The sequence below is a fragment of the Varanus komodoensis genome, unplaced genomic scaffold, assembly GCF_004798865.1.
Source record: "Varanus komodoensis strain SLA01 unplaced genomic scaffold, ASM479886v1 scaffold1, whole genome shotgun sequence".
NCBI lineage: Eukaryota > Metazoa > Chordata > Lepidosauria > Squamata > Varanidae > Varanus > Varanus komodoensis.
Genome location: NW_025335268.1, coordinates 126,729,289 through 126,743,366, shown reverse-complemented (window position 1 = coordinate 126,743,366; position 14,078 = coordinate 126,729,289). Strand labels below are relative to the sequence as shown.

General features: G+C 43.0%; 1 protein-coding gene across 1 annotated transcript; it reads left to right on the top strand.

Annotated features, from left to right (window-relative positions):
- The first annotated feature begins 1,507 nt into the window (after positions 1-1,507).
- Positions 1,508-13,823, top strand: LOC123034113 (pepsin B-like). Its single transcript, XM_044451238.1, has 9 exons — positions 1,508-1,578; positions 1,780-1,933; positions 3,092-3,209; positions 6,263-6,381; positions 8,489-8,694; positions 11,075-11,197; positions 11,954-12,101; positions 12,877-12,975; positions 13,480-13,823. The coding sequence occupies exons 1-9, from the start codon at positions 1,523-1,525 to the stop codon at positions 13,630-13,632; spliced, it is 1,176 nt and encodes a 391-aa protein (XP_044307173.1). The 5' UTR covers positions 1,508-1,522; the 3' UTR covers positions 13,633-13,823.
- The last annotated feature ends 255 nt before the right edge of the window (positions 13,824-14,078 follow it).

Sequence of the window (14,078 nt, the reverse complement as noted above, 5' to 3'; positions counted from 1 at the left end):
TCCGGACCGTCTTCAAGGGTAGCCCCACGTATTGCGCGTTACAGAAGTCAAGACGGGAAGTCACCAGCGCATGAGTCACTGTTGCAAGGCAGTCGTACTCCAGGTAGGGGCGCAGCTGATGAATCAGCCGAAGCTGGAGGAAAGCGCTCCTCGCCGCTGTTGTCACCTGAGCTTCAAGTGAAAGCTCCGGGTCGAGGAGCACTCCCAAGCTGCGGACCTTGTCCCTAGGAGGGAGTGCAACCCCATTCAGGACAAGGTTCAGGTCACCTTCTCCGAAGCCCGAACCGCCAACCAACAGGACCTCCGTCTTTATCTTGATCTATGTTGTAAGCCGTCCAAAGACGCAAGTAATGGACGGCATACAAATTTTATAAATAAATAAATGTGTTATAAAATGACTGTACGTAGTCAAACAATGTACTAACACCCAACTTATGGATAGATAATGCTGTCTGTACTTCTTTCCAGCCACTCACTCATACATGGCTAAATTCCTAGTAGATAAGAATGACTGATCCAGCCAGATCCAACCAGTGGAATTGATTTGTTTCTTGGTCTTGCTGCTAAAGGGCAGTACAATAGATAAGCAGATTTCCAAGCTGGCAACAGCTTGATGTGCTGACATATCCTTGGGAATGGTGGTGGCTTTATCATCTTGGGAAAATAGCATTGAATAAATGCTTCTAAAGAGGCATATGCAGAGCAAAGTGATGTCACGATTATTGATTTCCTTTGGCCTGACTCTGTAAAACCGTACATCAGAAATTAACTGCTCTCTTTTCAATGCTTATCGCATACTTGATGTTACGGCCAGCATACTTCCACACGTTAGATGGGTTTCCCACATGTATATATACTGAAATGCCCCAGGTTCAAGGGTGATGCTTCTTTAACTATTAGATGCCTTATACAGTGAGACTGAACAAGAACTACATGCTCATTTCGCCTGACCTTTGCATTCTTAGAATGGCCAGTGGTTTAAGAAAAATGAGTCGTTCTCTTGAATATTATATGCAAAAGAATTCCAAATACCCTTGAATAAGGTTCTCTTGAATATTATATGCAAAAGAATTCCAAATACCCTGGAGAAAAGAGACCGTGAAGCAGGTGATCATTTCTCAGTGGTACAATATGCTCTGACAAATATTCACATTGTGATTATAAACTTGTCCTTTATTAATTTTAAAAAGAATATTGCCAATTTCCCAAGGTAACTGATTAAACTTTGGCTTATTGTTATCTTATTGCTGATATTTTAAGTAATAAAAAAATCAAGGGCACAGATTGATTCTAAAAATTCTTTCTAACAAGGGAGTTGGATAGCTTATCATCTTTAAAAGCAAAACAGAACAGCAAATGTAGATATTACATGTGCATAATGATATGGGGATAAAAGGGTAAACAGATAAGCCAGGAGAGGACAACTGCTCTGATTATATAAAAGTAGGGACAGAACAACCACAACTGTGCCCAGAATTTGTGGATTCTCTGGAAGAGTGTACTGGAGAAGTCTCAGAGCATCATGAAGTGGTTGGTCCTGGCATTCGTTTGTTTCCATCTGTCAGAGGGGCTGGAAAGGTAAGTGTCCCAAACAGGCTTTCTGAATGAGATTTTTTTGGATGGATTCATCCGTCATAGATGTCTCTGCTTTGAGTAGCAAGCTACATGATGGGCTATTTGCAAAATGAAGAGGGAAGTTGTCAATAAAAAGGAATAGGTGTTATACTGAGGATCCAACATGCTTCTGCTGATCTTGTAAACTCTTTTAATGTTGTGTAGAATTATTCTAAAGAAAGGAAAGTCAGTTCGGGAGAACATGAAGGAAAAAGGAGTGCTGGAAAAATATCTAACAAAACACCGTATCGATCCTGCATTGAAATACCACAGGAATGAATACACCGTTGCTCAGGAACCAATAACCAACTTGTTGAATGTGAGTATTGTAACAATGCAAATTCAGGTCCTCATGTTTGGTTTTATCTTTGTTCATTGAATGCTGATGTCTGAATTCAGAAAGTGATGAACAACTCCCCAGTTATTCATATTTATTTAGCTGGACTGAACATGATCGGCAAAGGTGTAGCTGTAGATATAAGTTTCTTCTTTGAACTCTAGAACTCGCCATGTTGTTAGAGAAGAGATCCTGATCCTCTTCTTGCATGGCCCTATCATTAGCCTATAGATTATAAGAGCATAAAATGAGCACCGCAGCACTGGACTAAAGTCCTGTTCAGTCCAGCAACTTGTTTCCTGAAATGCCTATAGGAAGTCCACAGGCAGAACATGAGGGCAATGTCCCTCTCCTGCCATTGATCCACAGCAGCTATCATTCAGAAGCTTATTGCCTCCTATCCTGGAGATACACTATAGCCATTGTGGCCAGTTCCCATTGCTAGCCATATCCTCCATGATTTTCTCTAATTGGTTTTTAAACTATTGAAGTTGGTGGCCATCACCATATCTTGGTGAAAGTGAGTTCCATAGTGAATCCCATGTCTGCTGTGTGACATACTTCATCCTGTATGTCTATAATCTCCAACTGGCAGTTTCATTGGATTTATTTGGGTGTGGGCATTAAAGAGATGAAGAAATAATATCTCTGTGACCACTTTCCCCATACCTTGCAAAATGTTATCTACATATATCAAGTCCCACTTTTTAATCCACCACCTAAATAGCTTCATAGGCAGTAGTCTGATGTAACTTGTTTCGTTTAATGAAATGAAACTTATTTCTTCATGATCTGAAAAGCATTTTATGGTCCTCAGTGTGGCTGTGTTCATATCCCTTCTTTGGATTACAGAATGAGTCTTACAGTGGTAGAACTATGCAGAAACTGAATAAAATGCCTAAATTTTACCTTCTTGTCTAAACAGATAAAAATTAAAAACATTATTCGTTTTTGCATAGCTGTGGAGCTAAATTGCTGTATAATCTTGAAGACAGCATTCTTTGTTAATCTGATTTCTTTATGATCTTGAAAGATCTTCTGAAAATTTAAATAAGACAATATTAGAGCACCAGTGAAAAGAATAACAACATTTAAAGACATTGTGAAGTATTCTGACTGACTAAAGTTTTTCTTTGGCAGACATACTACTTTGGAGAGATCAGTATTGGGACTCCACCACAGAACTTCCGTGTTCTCATGGACACTGGATCTGCCAACCTCTGGGTACCCTCTGTGCAGTGTAATACTTATGCCTGTGGTGAGTTCTCTGCAGCTGAAAGGGTGTCCAGCCCTCCATTTTGTTTTGAAGTAATTTAAACTTATTTTTTGAAACTGGCCTTTATTTATTTATTTATTTATTTATAACATTTCTATGCCGCACCCATCACAGAAGCCTTGGGGCGACTTACAAAGAAATAAATAAACAAAACATGGAATAACTTTAAAAATTTGGAGTTTCTCGGCCATAATTTAAAACCACTAAATAAAACAACCAATTTAACAAATAAAATATCGTTTAAATAAAAAGGTCTTGGCCTGGCGCCGAAAAACAAATAACGACGGCGTCAGGAGGACCTCTCTGGGGGGCACATTCCATAGGTGGGGCGCCACCGCAGAGAAGGCCCTCCTCCGGATACTCACCCTCCTAATATCCCTCACAGAGGGCTTCCGGAGAAGGGCCTCCCCCGCCAATCTCAGGGGGCGGAGGGCATATATGGATGTAAGCGCTCCTTTAGATAACTAGGTCCCAAGCCGTTGAGGGCTGTATAGGTGATAACCAGCACCTTGAATTGGGCCCGGACTTCAATGGGGAGCCAGTGAAGCTGACGGAGGACTGGGCTTATATGAGAACAACGCCCAGTCCCCATCAGAAACCTGGCAGCTCTATTTTGCACCAATTCAAGTATCCGGACCGTCTTCAAGGGCAGCCCCACGTAGAGCGCGTTACAGAAATCTAATCGGGAAGTTACCAGTGCATGTGTCACAGTCGCCAGGCAGTCGTTTTCCAGGTAGGGACGCAGCTGATGGATCAGCTGAAGCTGAAGGAAGGTGCTCCTTGCCACCACTGTTACTTGAGTTTCTAATGTCAGCTCTGGGTCGAGGAGCACTCCCAAGCTGCGAACCCTGTCCCTAAGATGGAGTGCAACCCCATTCAGGACAAGGTCCAGGTTCCCCATCCCGAAGCCTGACCCACCTACCAACAGGACCTCTGTCTTGTCTGGATTGAGCTTCAGTTTATTGGCCCTCATCCAGCCCATTACCTCAGCCAGGCACCAGTTCAGTACAGCCACCGCCTCACCTGGATTAGTTGAGAACGAGAGGTAGAGCTGGGTATCATCAGCGTACTGATGATTCCGCAGCCCACACCTCCTAATGACCTCTCCCAGCAGTTTCATGTAGATGTTGAATAGCAAGGGGGACAAAATGGACCCCTGCGGAACTCCATGGCATAGCTGCCATGGCGCAGAGCCATAGTCCCCCAGCACCGCCTTCTGGAATTGGCCATAGAGATAGGAGCAGAACCACTGCAAAGCAGTGCCTCCGACCCCCAATCCCGCTAGCCTATCCAGAAGGATACCATGGTCGATGGTATCGAAAGCCGCTGAGAGGTCCAGGAGAACCAACAGGGACGCACTCCCCCTGTCTCTCTCCCTGCCCAGGTCATCATACAGGGCAACCAAGGTGGATTCAGTACTGTACCCAGGTCTGAATCCAGACTGAAATGGGTCCAGATAATTTAGAGAACCTATATTGGCAGGCAGCACTCAGATAGTTTCCCAACTCTTTGATGTCTCCAGGCTTGGACACATCATCCTTTGAGCTTGAAATTATTATCACTTGTAACTCAATGGGATCCAGTCCTGAAGAACTGAAGCACCCTCTTTTATTGGAACCAGCCAACCAACCAAAACGTTGATGGCTTGATACTATGATGGCACATGAACATACATGATACGTGCTTCATGCACATGGAGGATGGGAGTACATAGTATGAAGGGAATAGTGTATTTTATTTATATGGCAAAGTGGGGGCTGCAGGGTGCTTAATTTTACCCATGCCCAACTATTCTATTTAAATACCCTTCTGAGTCATTTTAAACAATCTTTTCTTTTAGCCTCTGAAACCAGGGAAAAAACCTGGCCAAGGAAATTCTGTTAGTTCAGCAAATGCTACTTTGGGAGCAGAGCTTTGTTGCGATCATAGGTAGTTCTACCCTTATACCACTTGATCCTGAAAACCAAAATATTTAAGTGGCAGAGTCCGTGTTGGCATGTAAAAGGTCTTTGGTTCAAACCATGGCATATCCAGACAGGGGAAAGAAAGACTCCTATTTGAAAGGCTGGAGAGGCCCTGCTAGTCACAATATAGAGCTGGATGGCCCAATGGCCCAATTACTGCTTCCTATATAAGGCTGCTTCCTATATTCCCATTAGGAAACAGCAAGTGAGGTTTTGAAATGAACTGCCTTTTGGCATTCAGTGATTAAACAAATTTAATTGAACTAATTGTGCTTCCAGACAGAGGTCTGCTTGTACCAACAATCAAAAGCTACCTTTCCCTCTTTCACAGAATTGTTCCCTATAAGGGGGAAAAAAGATGAAGAAATGGTGATAGAATATGGAAGGGTTGCAAACTGAAGAAGCCATCACCTGAACCCCTGTAGAATTCCTTAAATGATATGAGATGGTTGCATAATAGATGACTTGCCTTGGAGCACAGTACTTCTGAAATAATTTCCCATTCTGTAGATCTCCAAATATGAGGTGGCTCATAATTTGCATGTGTAGCTGGGGGGAAGCACTCCTTGGATTATCACCTGTTTTTTGTACTCTGCTATTTTTCCAATGGCATCAGCATAGTGGGCATGCAGTTACCCAATGTTATCCCCATAAAACCTTTGGATGAGTCAGGCTGTGAGACACTCAATTGCCAGAAAGCCTTCTAGTGAACTCCATGGCTCCCTAAGGATTTTGAACCCATCAAGAAATCTTTCCAGTACACTGTTCTGATTTTCTTATGACATGGACACATTCTACAGATGTTGAATCATGTAGAAACAGTAAGGGTTCCCTTGTTATCCAGCAGTGATACTTTCGGAGCTCCTTATGCATTCTCGCTTCACTCTCCTCAGGATGTGAGCACATGCCATTTGTGGATTATTGCCATTCAGGCTTGGCCTGTAACACAGGCAAACATCTTCTGGACAGATTAATTTTGGGGAATGCATTGTGTATGCCAAAGGTCATGTTTCATTGCCACATGCAGAACAATTTGTAGATTCATTTCTTTTCTTTTCATTCCTATTCCAGGCAATCATAACAAGTTCGATCCAAGTGCATCCTCTACCTTTGTCAACAACGGACAAACCGATACCCTGTACTATGGGAGCGGTAGCTTGACCATTGAGCTAGCCTATGATACTGTGCAGGTAAATGAACTTGTAGTCACTCATCTTTAACTATAGTGCATTCTGGAAATCTTTAAACTGTAGTTACAGCAGGACTATCAGAAATCATCTGCAGGAAAAGCAAGTGAGTTGCTAGTTAGAACTCAACATTTCAATCTGAACCTCATGGGTACAAATGAACGGGCCCAAAGGTATGACTTGTGATGCTGAGATCCAGTATTATGGAAGCCCCTATTACACATTTCATTTGCCATTCTAAATCTTTCCATTTCAGAGAAAAAAGTCTTAGAGCACATACACTGATTACATTTAGTTTTCAACTTGTAAGATTTGAATTCCAGCCAAACTTGACAACTATGTCTTCTCACAGAAGCTGGATTGTGAACATTTTGTTTCTAACAGCTTTTTGCTGAACAGCTGAGATGTTTGTGGTAATTCCACAGCATCACACCAACACTAATAAACACCACTAGAGGCCTCATTACCACACACACAATGCAACTGAGATAGTTATTTATCGAGTCCTAATCTGAAGTGATTCAGTGAAGCCTTTTTGCAGGTCTGGGAGGCCCTTCGACTTGTGAGAACTAAAATGCATAGTTTACCAAGAGAAATTGTCAGCCTTAGTATCACCATGAGCACAATAGTGTAGTTAGAATTTGATCCGAAGCAGACTGGCAAAGTTTAACCCTAGGAAGCCTATGGAATGTAAAGTCTTGTGAAGGAGACTTTGCCAGTGTTATCAGGCAAAGACACATAGGAATTGGGTCATTCCCTCTTGCCCAGATATAGTGATGACCTTTGCAGACATGAGAACCTGGCAGCTCTTCTGGGAACTTAGTAGAAGAATGGTGGTAATGGCAAAGACATTTAACTTAATGTTTGTATTTTAACTTAATGTTGTGAGCCGCCCCGAGGCTTCGGCGAATGGGGCGGCATAGAAATGTTTTAATAAAGAAGAAAGAAAGAAAGAAAGAAAGAAAGAAAGAAAGAAAGAAAGAAAGAAAGATGTCACGGACTGAAGTCTCATGAGAGGGTGGAGGACTAAATCCTGTCAGTTACTTGTGTGGTAGAAGAGCTATCATAGGCATTCCCTGTTTGAAAAAGCTGCTCCTTATCCTAAGGAGTTTTTCCTAGGAACATCTTGTCTTCTCAGCCTGTATCATTACATTTGGATCCAACACTGCTTGGGTCTAAGGAAGCCTTCTACATACGAATTCTTTACCTATTTGGGCCCTTTACTCCTCTGCATGTTTTGTGAGGAACCCGCAAAGATGGTGATGTTTTTATTAGGCTGTGGCTCCCTGTGGATTAAGGTGCATATGGTCCCTCGGAACTGTCTGGGCTGGGATAAATCCTGATGCTTGGACTTCACTGTGCCTGGGCCCCTGCAATCTAAGGCTCTCAATGTGAGAGGCCTTGCACATCAAGATCTCAGCAATGGGAACTTTTATCCTCCTCCTCCTCATCATCATCACCATCAGCTTCATTCCTATACCATCCTGTAGCCAAAGCTCTCTGGTCAGTTTTCATAGACTTGTATTAAGCATATTTTAATTTCTCATATGTATTAAGCTTGGACTTATATCACACAGAGGTTCCAATGCAGGATTCAAAGTTGCTATTGACTGCTGTATAGATCAGTTCAGATCTTTTCCTTGACCCATCATCTTTGATTGCAGAAGACAGATGACCTTAGGAATAATTTTGCCCTTGACATGTACTTGAGCTACAGACATTACAAATGGGAAACTGCTGTCTGGGTCTCTAGCTTGGCTGTAGCTATTATCCTTGAAATGTCATCAAAATACTATTAAAGCCTATAGCAACTGCCACCTGCTATAAATGTTTTTGAAGACTGTAACCATTAAGCTTTTGCCATGGGATTCCTTGTAGTTTTGCTGAGTTAGCACTCCCTGCATTGGAATCCAAGTTTATGGGTCTGAGAACCTGCCAGGAATGCGACCTTAAGTTACTTTCACACAGTTCAATGTTTTGCTCTTCAGGATTATTTCTAACATAATGAGTATTGCCTGTCCCTGGCAGTGGTTACTGTGTGGTGCAAGTTCACAGTTGTTACCATGACTCATACTGCAGATGTGAAATCCCCTTCTCCCTTCTTTCCCAGATCCAGAATATTGTGGTTTACAACCAAGAATTTGGCCTAGGTGTGAGTGAGCCTACTGATCCCTTCTATTATGCCAGTTTTGATGGGATCATGGGGCTTTCCTATCCTTCCAGTGCAGTAGGCCATGTAGGGGGTGCCACTGTTCTGCAGCAGATGCTGAGCCAAAACCAGCTTTCTGAACCCATCTTCAGCTTCTATTTCTCACGGTAAGCTCTGATCCCAAACTGGTGTTTTTGATAGGTTGCACATACAAGTAGGAATATGTGAAGAATTTGTTTGGAGGTGGCAATCCATCTGGTTCCCTGGACTGGGCTCTCTGGACTCCGGTCCACTTTGTTGGACACTGGCAGAATTCAAGCCCCACACACTGGGCAAGCAAAACCCTCTTCCGCACCACAAAGAGCCGCCATCTGGGATGCTGCACCTGACATGGGAGAAGGTTGATCATGAAGAGCTCACCAGGAACAGAGCCCCATGTGATCCCTGTACAACCAGTGTCCCTCTTCCATGCCACCTGCAGCAGCTGTTTGGGCTGCTTCCCTTGATGCGGAAGAAGGTTACCAGTTGTGCAACCTTTGTTCCGCAAGTGTTTGTGGGCTTCCTCTAGACTCAGCTTTCTTTCCAGGACTGAGCTGAGCACAAAAGGGAATAAATAATTATTTATGGAATAAATAATTAGAATTGGCTTCTAATTATAGACCAGTGGCCAACATCCTGTTCTTCTACATGGTGCTCGAGTGGGTGGTGACCAGGCAACTGGATGACACTCTTGGATGAAACTGACCATCTGGACCCGTTAGGCCTGGTTATGGGATGAAAACTGCCTTGGCTGCCCTATTCAATGACCTGTGCAGGGAGAGGGACAGGGGGAGTACGTCCCTGTTGGTTCTCCTGGACCTCTCAGTGGCTTTCGATACCATTGACCATGGTATCCTTCTGGATAGGCTGGCTGAGTTGGGGGTTGGACGCACTGCTCTGCGATGGTTCTACTCCTACTTGGCTGACCAATTCCAGAAGGTGGTGCTGGAGGATTGTGGCTCTGCGCCACGGCACCTTTGCCATGGAGTTCCGCAGGGTTCCATTTTATTCCCCGTGCTATTTAACATCTACATGAAACTGCTGGGAGAGGTCATCAGGAGGTGAGGGCTGCGGAGTCATCAGTACGCTGATGATACCCAGCTCTACCTCTCTTTTACATCAAATCCATGTGAGGCAGTGGAGGTGCCTAGCCTAGGTTGATGGGCTGGATGAGAGCCAATAAACTGAAGCTTAATCCAGACAAGATGGAGGTCCTGCTGGTAGGTAATTTAGCCTCCTGGGTAGGTGTTTCTAACCCTTTTCTGGATGGGGTTCCACTCCTGCTAAAGGACAGGGTGCTCAGTTTGGAAGTGCTCCTCGACCTGGAGCTGTCCCTGGAATCCCAGGTGGCGGTGGTGGAAAGGAATGCTTTCCTTCAGATCCATCAACTGTGTCCCTATCTGGATGGGCAGTGCCTGGCAGCGATGACCCATGTCCTGGTAACTTCCCAATTGGACTACTCTAACGCGCTGTATGTGGGGCTGCCCTTGAAGATAGTCCAGATATTTCAACTGGACCAGATTAGAGCTGCCAGGTTGTTAACAGGGACTGGCAGGCATGAATATATAACACCAGTCCTTTTCCACCTACACTGGCGTCCAGTTGAAATCCCCATTTAAGGTGCTGGTGATTAGTATAAAGCCCTAAATGACTTAGGGCCTGGTTACCTGAAGGAGCGTCTCCTTCCATATGTGCCTGCCTTCCATCCCTTAAGAACTGGGGCAGAAGGAGGGTGACTACCTCGAGAAGGGCCTTTTCTGCAGTGGCACCCCAGTTGTAGAATTTGCTCCCCAAAGAGGTTTGCCTGGCACTATCACTTTATTCTTTTCGGCGCAAGGCCAAAACCGTTTTTCCCCCCAATGTTTTAAGACTTGATTGTTTTAATTGGGGTTGTATTATTAGTTAAATTTTAGGATGCCATGTTTTAAATTTTTTACATTTTGTATTGTTAAACTGTCCCAAGACTTTGGTAATGGGACAGCCTACAAAAGTTTTAAATAAATAAATAGCTACAACCACCACTGACTTCTAGCTTTAAAATCATAAACCTAGTTGTGAATACAATAAAGACTGAAAAAGTTAGCCTTAACATTCTTTAACTAGAGTACTGGAAGGATGGCTTTCCCCCATCTTTTTACTGCATGCTTTTCAGTGCAGTAAGACTCTAATTGTTATGAACATGAGATCAGAGGATGCTAATTTGTCTGAATTAGTTGATCCAGGGTAACCTGTGCCCAACTTGCTCTCTCGTTCAATCTTCTGTACACCCTAATTTCTGTTCTCCATTTATACTTTCTCTAATCTTGTTTTCTTAGCTCCCAACATACAGGATTCAGATTAATAGACCTACTTGAATCTTGGCCACGTTCAACCATTTTTCTAGCTGATCAACTGTATGGCAAATATTGACTTCAGGAGGCATTGGAAACCCACTCTTCATTATGCTTATACATATCTCTGCACGTTTATAATTAATCTGGGCTGTTTTGTCCATTTTTCCCCTTCCAGAAACCCAACTGTTCAGTATGGAGGAGAATTGATCCTTGGAGGTATTAATGATCAGCTGTTCTCTGGTCAGCTTACCTGGACACCCGTCACCCGTGAAGCTTACTGGCAAATTGGCTTTCAGGAGTAAGTGATTCACTTAATTCTCATTTCATTCATTGCTGTTTGTGGTTTCCCACTTTAATATCCTGTTTGCATGTCCCTGTCTAGATGTACAACAAAGGGGTTTCCCACTTTTCCCTTTTTGTGCATGGAAAATATTCCTTATTTATTCCTTATTATCAGTGGTATTACCTTACAATGATACCCCACTGTTCTTCCTCTTGCAAGGCAGCCAAGATGGATTTCACTTTAAAATATCTGGGTAGGATTTAGGAGATTATGACTGTACCAGTGGAAGTACCCCTGAATGGGAAATAAATTTGTAAAAAAAAAATCAGTAACAAGATACTGCAGGTTGAATGTTCAGAAAATCCTCTTGGAACTGAAGAGCTGCTTCAAGAAAAACAGACAACAGGATATTTATTGGGTATGCACACGTATATACACAATGTACATAATCTGGGAAGGTCCTTAACAACTGTGTGGCAGCCACAGCAGCTTCCGTGGCAGCTTCTACTGAAACATGCATTCCATTGTACTTGTTTCAGTAGAACCAGTGGGCAATATCTTTCGATTAAAATCGATCAGACCAATATACAGCCTGCTCTGTCAAGGATTCCTTAAGTTTAGCCCTGTGGAAAACTTGGAACAGTTTGTGGAGGAGGAGGAAGAAGATTGAGAAGACTGGAGATGGTAGAAACATTTCATCCCAAAGAACAATCACAGAACTGAGTCTCTGTGAATCCATGCAGTGTCTCACCATTGCTCTTGCCTCTATAGGTTTCTAATTGGTAACCAGGTTACTGGCTGGTGCAGCTCAGGCTGCCAGGCTGTCGTGGACACTGGGACGTCTACGCTGGCTATCCCACAGCAGTATATTGGGAGTTTTGTGCAGTACGTAGGAGCTCAGCAGGACAACAATGGAGATGTAAGTAGATGAGAGAGCTTCACATGGTGCCTCAACTCAGGGGAAAGAGTTGCAAGCAGGGAAAAGCAAGGGCTAATCAATTCAGGGCATGCAACAGGTCCCTCCCAGGGGCCTTTGAGTGGATGCTATTGGAAAGAGAATGCTGGTCTAAATGGATTAGTTGGTTCCACAAAGGTAATCTATAGGGCATCCTATTCTTTACTGTCTGGGTAAGGGTGTTGTAGCTTTGTTTACCATAGCATGACCTCCTGATTTTCACTTGATCATGGTGCAGAGGAGGCCTTCTGTGCTTGGCACCTACCATGTAGGATGACCTGCCCAATGAGATCAGGAAGACACTTAGTGTGAAGTGCTTCTACTGGCAATGTAAGACAACTTGTTTGCCTCATTGTTAGCAATCTAAGATGCATTTCAAGATTTTATATGAAAATTATGATTGCTTTATCATTTTAAAACATCTTGTTGCTTGGTTTTGCAGCTTTTTCTTGATTTTATTTTTGTGATCCCGCTGGGGGTTTTAAAAAATGAAAAATGGTATAACATTTCTCTGAAATAAAATAAAGTATGTAGATTATCTTAAGTGTGTGAACAAGGCAGCTTATGACACTGCTGTTTATAAAAAGATGGGTACTGAAAGTAAGGCTTTCTATTGCATTGAAATTAACTGAAAATGTTTTGTGTGCTAACTTAGTTGATAGAAGGGGCATGATCCAAAGAACCCCTCTTCTAGTCTGCTCACAGAGTTAACCTTCCCTTTCTAATTTTTCTTTCACAGTATTTTGTGAACTGCAATAACGTCCAGAATTTGCCTACCATCACCTTTACCATTAATGGAGCTCAGTTCCCACTGCCTCCTTCTGCCTATGTCAGCAATGTATGTATCTGATATCGCTTAAAATAAACCCGCAATACAGTGCATATTTTGAATCATGCTACTAAAGTGTCCAGACCAAGATGATTATATGCAGTTTACATCAACTTCTTGATCAATGGGCTCTATTAGGCTTTACCCAGGGAAACCACTGGAATGCTACCTGGGCATGTTTTTCCTGGCCTTTTCTTGCGGTCATGGAACTTTCACTGCAATTCAAACTGCTTTTTGGATTTGCAGCCACAAGATCTTCTCAAAGGTTCTTCTATTCTGGTTTTAACTGCTAGAAGCAAGAAATAGAAACAAGAATATGAGAAAGATCCTTTCATTTTGTGGCTTTTGCTAGTACGCACCTCTCTGTGGTGCTGTGTAGCTAGCCAGACAGGCTACCACATGTGATCTAACGCCTCTGATTGATATGTCCTTGCAAGCCAGCCCTGATCTCAACTTACTTGCATTATTTATTTCCCCAGCAGAGGTTTAACTTGGCTTCTTTTTGTTCCACAGGACAATGGCTACTGCACCCTTCAGATTGAGGCCACATACCTGCCTTCCCCATCTGGGGAGCCTATGTGGACCTTTGGTGATGTCTTCCTCAAGGAGTATTATTCTGCCTACGATATAGGAAACAACATGATGGGCTTTGCACCATCAGTCTAGAGAGACCAAAAGTCCAAGCCTGTTGAGAAGAAAAATACTACTGTTCCCTTGGACACTTCGTAGAGGGTCCTAAATTGTTTGTAAATGAAATGGTGTATCCTCAACTTTCTGTAATGCACCTGCCTTACCCTGGGTATAATCAAATCTTTTGAAATCCACTGCTGAAGAGCAATAAACTCTGGTATGCCAAATTGCTACTTGTGTGTTTTGACTTGGTGTGCCTAAGGACTAAGGATTGGTTTTATGAGGTGACTTAAACTGACAAAACCTGGCTTTCCCCCTGGTTTTTATAGTGTCTTCTCTACTTTTAAAAACATGAGCTTGGAGGAATAACCATGAGAGCCTGTGAATGAATTTGAGGAGTGCCATTTTGGTTTAGGGCACTGATCCTAACTATCAATGACTTAGGAGCAATTTCCCCTGGAGTAAAGAAAACATCTCACATA